Raw genomic sequence first — 6,864 nt, forward strand, 5'->3', positions numbered from 1 at the left:
CTTTATATGCAGAAAAACAACAAAATGTTGTTAAGATATTTTCTTTTTAATAAGTGTCAAATACTTTTAAAAGTGATAAGACACAACATTTATCATCTAAACCACTTCTCGGGGAAGTAGTGGGTTTTTCTGTTTCTTTGTTAGTTTTGCTGTTGTTACATTTATTATACTTTATTTTTTATCATGATAAGTGCACTCTTTACCCCATCCTTTCTTTCCTCCAAGCCCCATCCGCACTCCACGTTCCCTCTGGTAGCCATCAGTTTATTTTCTACAGTTACGAGTTTATTTCTTGGTTTGTCTCTCTTTTTTCCCTTGGTCATTTGTTTTGTTTCATAAACTTCACATCGGAGTGAGATCATATGGCATTTGTCTTTCTCTGACTGACTTCTTTCTTTTAGTATTATACTTTCTAGCTCCATCCATGTCATTGCAAATTGCAAGATTTAGTTCTTTTTTATTGCTGAAAAATATTCCATTGTAGATATGTACCACGTCTTCTTTATCCTTGCTTCCATTGTAAATAATGGTGCTTTACACATAGTGCATATATCTCTTTGAATTAGTATTTTCCTTTTTGCGGGGTAAATACCCAGCAGTGTTATTTCTGGATCCTAGGGTAGCTCTATTTTTAAATTTTTTTGAGGAATCTTCATACTGTCTTCCACTGTGGGTGCACCAATTTGCATTCTGTCCAGTGGTGCACAGCGTTCCTTCTTCTCCATGTCCTCACCAACACTTGTTTCTTGTGTTTTTTATTTTAGCCCATCTGACAGATGTGAGGTGATATCTCATAGATAATTTTTATTAGTATTTCTCTGATGATTAGGGATGATGAGCAACTTTTCATGTGTCTGTTGGCCATCTGTACATCTTTTTTTATGTCTGTTCTTGTCATCTGCCCATTTTTAAATTGGATTATTTGTTTTTGGGGTGGTGAGTTGTAGCAGTTCTTTATATACTTTGGATACTAACCCTTTATCAGAAATGTCATTTGCGGGGCGCCTGGGTGGCTCAGTGGGTTGAGCCTCTGCCTTCTGCTCAGGTCATGATCCCAAAGTCCTGGGATCGAGTCCTGCATCGGGCTCTCTGCTCAGTGTGGAGCCTGCTTCCTTCCTCCTCTCTCTCTCTCTCTCTCTCTCTCTCTCTCTGTCTACTTGTGATCTCTTTCTGTCAAATAAATAAAATCTTAAAAAAAAAAAAAAAAGAAATGTCATTTGCAAGAGTACCTGGGTATCTGAGTCAGTTAGGCAGCTAACTCGGTTTTGGCCCAGGTCATGATCTTGGGCTCCTCAGATCGAGCCCCGTGTCAAGCTCTGCACTGGTCTCTTCACTCAGCTGGGAGTCTGCTCCAGGAATGGTAAGACCGCACTCTGCTGGGATGGCCTCTGCCGCGTCTGAAGTCCCCGTGTTCTGAATGATCATGGCACACCTCTCACTATGTCCTGCCTTGGTTTAGAATTATTTGCCTGCACATGCCAGCCTGCAGCTGGACCAGAAACTCCTCATGGGTCAGGACCAGGCCTCCCACCCGCCAGAGTGCCCGGCGTGTGGTAGGTGCTCCGTGAGTGTCAGCTGAAGGAGCTGCGGGGGACTTCGAGCCAAGTCCATGTTTAGTGGCAAAGGAAACCCAAACAGAAGATTCCGATGACAAGAGTTTGATTTTGTCAGGGAAGAGTGGGGGAAATAGGAGAAACCAGAGAAACCATGGCTGAATTTCCACATGGCTGTGTCTATCTAGCAAGGCGTGGATATTATTAAAACCGGGCACTGCGCCGGATGCCCTAATCTACCATCTGTTTAATCCTGTGGCCTCTCAAGGTTTGGAAGGCCTGGAGAGCCCAGTAGCTTGCCCAGAGCCCCATGACGACAAATAGAGGAGGGGAGATTGGCATACGGGTCTCTTTGACTTCAAAGACCTCGTTCCTGGTGTTTTGATCCTGGGGAAGGGTTGGAGGTCAGTAACTTAGTGAAGGAGTACAGCTTCTTATATGGAGCAAACCGTTTAGGACCCAAAGGCTGAGGAGTAGTTGCGTTAGAGCCTGTGAGAGCTTGGCTCAGATGTATCCTGCAAAGCGATGATGTGCAAAGCTGGAAACTCTCCCTCCTGGTCTGGGAACAGTAAGAGCAGTTACCTCAGGTGGTCGCTGTGTAGATTAAAGGAGACAGTGACGACTGAAGTGATGGCCTCCAGGATCTTGCACTGCCATTCTCGAAGAGGGGTCTCACTGTTTTCTGGAGACTCTTTCAGCTCTGCTTGGGAATATTAATTTAGTCTTTTCTGAAAATGTTTGCCATTCAGGGTCTCAGGTCTGGGCGTGCCTACCTGCCCAAAATCCATTTCCTCTTCTTCCCTAGGAGCAGCTTCCTGCCTTGGCTCACCCTTGACAAGCCTGTGCTCTGTGTTCCCAGGGTGCCTGTGACTGGGGTGACCATGTGACCAGTTCTGGCCAATGGGACACAAATGGAAAGAGCCTCCTAGGACAGGCTGCCTGGCTCCGTTCCCTTCTCTTTCTTCCTACTTCGAAAAGGTTCCTGTTATTTGAAACGGAGTAACTATTTCCACAGGAAGAGCCAAGAGAACCATAGAGACGCCAGCCCCAATGCTACTGAGCACCAGACCCAGCCGCTTTCACATATTTCCCTCTGTGAAACAAAGAAACCCCTATTTGTTCAAGTACCCGCAAGTCAGGTTTTGTGTTGCTGGAAGCCCTGTTCTCAACGGGCTGACTGAGTGACTGACTGACTGAGGGCACTTCCAGCTGCTCTCCCTCTTGGTCAGGGAGGGAGGGATGCCCTTAGGCCCTCAAGGAACTCTGTGTCAGCAGGATCTCTTTGCTCCTTATGTAGACTTTTGTCAGACTGGGTTGTGCTCTGGGAGCCTGGAGGGCATTGCTGACTTTCTCTGCTCCTCTTTTGCGCCACTGTTAGGTTCCCTCATCTCCTCTGACTTCAATTTCCCATTTCCCTTGATGAATCCGCCCTTGCAAAATCACCTTCCTATCATACGCACTGAGTCAGCATCCCCTCCCCACATCATGTGGCACATAAACACCACACACACACACACACACACACACACACACACACACACTCATCATACACCTCTCTCCTGGCCTTTTTGTCTTTTATATTTTTCTTCTTGATATAGGGAGAGCCCCAGATCTGAAATCCAGTGTCCTGATTATGCTCCCGCCCGATTCCATCTGCTCCTGCCAGATGGAATGTTCTTAATCCACATAGAATTTTAGAGTCAGGAGAGGCTGCCTCGGGGAGCAGACACCCTCACCAGGGCCCTGGGAGCCTGCCCTTTCTTCCTCCTCACTAAGCCCAACTGGCCTTCCCCGGGGACACATGCCAAAGAGGGTATAGAGCAGAGCCTCTCCAGGATTCTCAGCTGCAATGCTGACCTTGGAAGCCAGAACTCCCAGGCCACCCTGAGGGCTATTTGGGGCTACCTCTCCACCCTGTCTTGAGCAAGTGCAGAGCTGGCCAGAGTAGATGATACCCGAGGGAATCAACTGTTTTCTCTGCTCCGCTCACTCCTACTGAGACAATGCTGCACTTTGTCTGAGGAGACCTGCACCATGCAGGGAGTCCCCAACCTTCCCCCATGCAGGAAAAGGGCCCTGGACGGTAGTTTCGCCACTGAAGCGGGGGGGGGGGGCTGTAAGGAGCTCCTGGGGGGCGTAGCTCATCGCAAGGTGTGGGGGCATCACCCCATCTTTGTAGGAACAGCTACCTGCCTGGCCGACCAACTGGGTTATATGACCTGGGAGCCCTGGAGATCATCAGCTCAGGCTCCCAACCACACAGGCTTATCTCCTCACCCTTGTAGACAATCTGAAAGCTTTCCCGGCTTCCCTGCCCCCTGCCCCACAGGTACCTCTCCTGCTCTGGGAAGCCTTGCAGGGATGTGGCTGGGAGATGGGTAATTAAGATTTTCTTCTGGGTGGCAGGAGCCTGTGGGCTCACAGTCCCCACCTTGTGCACTCATGGCTCAGGTGGGATGAACTTGCAGTCTGCCAGGTCAACCCCTGCAGGGAAGGGCTGAAGGTCAAGAAAGGAGCAAAGGGAGCGAGTACCCCAACTTTAAAGTTTCCAGACCTGAGTTGAGGTCTCAGACTCCATGAAGAAGGCCCCAGTATGTTTTGGAAAGAGGCTCCTGGGCTCAGGAGTCCTGAGTTGAGTAAGACCTGTCCATTTGACCTTGAGCAAGTTACTTTAGAATCTCAGAAGCTTGGAAGCTTCCTTCAGTGTGAAAGGGTCTTGTGAGGATTTCTGTAGCCAGAGAGCTGCTTCTCTAGTCCACCTCCCTGCAGTGGGGACTCCACTTCTATGGAAGTGGGGACTTCCATACTTTCTTGTGGAAGCCCCCACGTATCATATCAAACACAGTAAGACATGCCTACAGCCCACGTTGAATATTTTCTGATGTAAACTTTCTGCAAGGGGTTTAAGAAAATTGCTTTACAAATTATTTGGCTAGAAATAACATTAAAATTTGATTGGTTGATTTTTCAGTGATCATAATGTATATTGGAAATTCTTGGAAAGCAAGAAAAGTGGCAAAGAGTTCTCAGTTGATGCCACTAAACTGAATGAATGAATTTCCAAGCCTGTTGGTCAACCAGCTTGGCCACTTAAATGGGCTATGGGAGGTGTATTTACACCATGGAAATCTGCAAGAACTCTCAGTTAATGTGGTGTGAATTCACAGTCCTCGTCCCCCCAAGCCATTTGCCCCCAACCACTGGGAAATTGTTTGTTTCTTTGTTTTTTAAATCTCTCTGGGTGATTCAAATGTGCAGCCACCGACCTGGAAGAAGTTTGGGCTGGGTGTTCACTGCTCTAACGGGGACTGGGACGATGGATGGCTCCGTAGGACCCCAGCCTTGATTCCAGGAGGAAGGATGAATTCTTGCAGGATAAAGGAAGTACTCCCATGGGGAGGTGCTCCCTGCCACCCACCTCAGGCCTTGTTCTTGGTGAGTCCTAATTTAGATCAAGGCCTCATCAAAAAAAGCCTCTCTAATCTCTCTTGGTTTTTGTGTTTGCACTGTAATCAGTTGGTTTGTTTTTATTATTTTACTGCTGGGTTTCACTCAATAACAGCCTAGTTATTGTGTTTATTGTACTTCTCTTTTTATCTCCCACTCTTAGCAGGTCCTGTTGGCAAGCTGAGCTGTGGGGGCCTGGCCCGAAGTTTGCAGCAAGTTCCTGGGGCTCTGCCTGGGCCTTCCTACTTCTGCAGCAGGTGGCCTGTGGGGGAAGTCCTTGATCTTGAACCCAGACAGTTGCGGCCTGCAGGTGGTCCTGCTTTCAAAGTGAATGCCCCAGGATTCTGACCTTTCCAGTGTGAGCCCAAGAGGCTTCCTGAAAAGTGCCTCAGGACTTATCCACAAAGCTTCCAGGCCTCAGAGGCAGTGGGAAATGGGGTGGGGCAGAAGGCTACCACCTGGGGAAGAAGGGTCGGTCCATTAAGCGTAGCTCCTTTGAGTGGAATACCACAGGCCAAAGGAAAAACCAGATGTAGGTGTTTCAACTGGAGAACTCTCAAAATGTGCTGTGGGGCAAAAAAATCCAAGTTGCCAAACCATGTGTGATACACGCTACCATCTCCCTGAAAACAACCCCCCCCCAACACAATACAATCTATTTTTTATAGGTGTGTATAGAAATAAAGGAATGGAAATGGCTCTGTTTTCTGAAGTTCTGGGGCATACACATCAAACCCATAAATAATAGTTACCCCTGGGGATGTGGAGACAAGGACAAGTTCTGATGGAAAGTGACAGGAAAAGAAACTTTAGTTTTACCAGTAATGTTCAGATTTTTTTTTTTAAAGAAAATTAGTTTACATATTTAATTCAGCTTATTTAATTACATATGTAATTCTTTTTTAGAAATCTAATCTTTTGGGGCGCCTGGGTGGCTCAGTGTGTTAAAGTCTCTGCCTTCGGCTCAGGTCATGATCTTGGGGTCCTGGGATCGAGCCCCGCGGGCTCTCTGCTCAGCAGGGAGCCTGCTTCCCTCTCTCTGCCTGCCTCTCTGACTACTTGTGATCTCCGTCTGTCAAATAAATAAATAAAATCTTTTTAAAAAAGGAAAGAAAAGAAAAAAGAAATCTAATCTTTTGTGTGTAAAGGCAAAGCATAGGACTTGGAATCTGAGGGTGCGGGTTGAAGCCCTGTTCAACCCCTATCACCTCTAGAAAGGATCTGGCCACCAGAGCCATTTTGAACCCTCTGCCTTCACTTGTTGCCTGGGGAAAATGGGCATGAAGATAAAAATAGTAACTCAAGACTGCTTCCTAAAGAACCAAGTGGCCTGGTGGAGAAATATAGATATATGTGTATCTATCTGTCTGTCTATCTATCTATATCATATTATCATTTTGTTTCTATCATTTTGTTTCTAAAAACTTTTTTTTAAGATTTTATTTATTTATATGACAGAGATCAGAAGTAGTCAGAGGCAGACAGAGAGAGAAGGGAAAGCAGGCTCCCTGCTGAGCAAAGAGTTTAATGCGGGGCTCAATTCAAGGACCCTGAGATCATGACCTGAGCCAAAGGCAGAGGCTTAGCCCACTAAGCCACCCAGGTGCCCCTCTAAAAACAATTTAGAGCCTTTACAAAGATAGGCTCAAAATAAAATCCAAGGTCTCTCTCCCCAAGGGCAGAGAAAACAGAGTGATTGTAAGGGAGCCACCTGAGTTTCCTGAGAATAGGTCCTGTCAGACAAACATTACTTCCTTTGTTCACAGGAGAAGAGGGGAAAGGAAGACAGCAAAGATCTGTACCGCTTTGACTGTGCCCCAGGCTCTGCCCTGGGTCTACTCAGAGCTCACAACACCCTGAGAGT

At 47.0% G+C, this 6,864-nt stretch overlaps 1 protein-coding gene across 2 annotated transcripts in view; it reads left to right on the top strand.

The window, feature by feature from the left end:
• Window positions 1-5,699, top strand: part of ZDHHC19 (zinc finger DHHC-type palmitoyltransferase 19) — a 35,993-nt gene extending 30,294 nt beyond the window's left edge. Inside the window, exons 6-7 of one of the 2 annotated variants that reach the window (XM_004745358.3) lie at window positions 4,812-4,988; window positions 5,164-5,699. In XM_004745358.3, the coding sequence (XP_004745415.1) occupies window positions 4,812-4,988; window positions 5,164-5,184 (198 nt within the window). In that variant the 3' untranslated portion in view covers window positions 5,185-5,699. The remainder of the gene's footprint in view (window positions 1-4,811; window positions 4,989-5,163) is intronic. The other variant, XM_004745359.3, reaches the window with a different exon arrangement.
• Window positions 5,700-6,864: the final 1,165 nt, after the last annotated feature.

This window comes from Mustela putorius, unplaced genomic scaffold (genome assembly GCF_011764305.1).
Source record: "Mustela putorius furo isolate JIRA1106 unplaced genomic scaffold, ASM1176430v1.1 tig00003834_pilon_pilon_pilon, whole genome shotgun sequence".
In the NCBI taxonomy this organism is placed as follows: domain Eukaryota; kingdom Metazoa; phylum Chordata; class Mammalia; order Carnivora; family Mustelidae; genus Mustela; species Mustela putorius.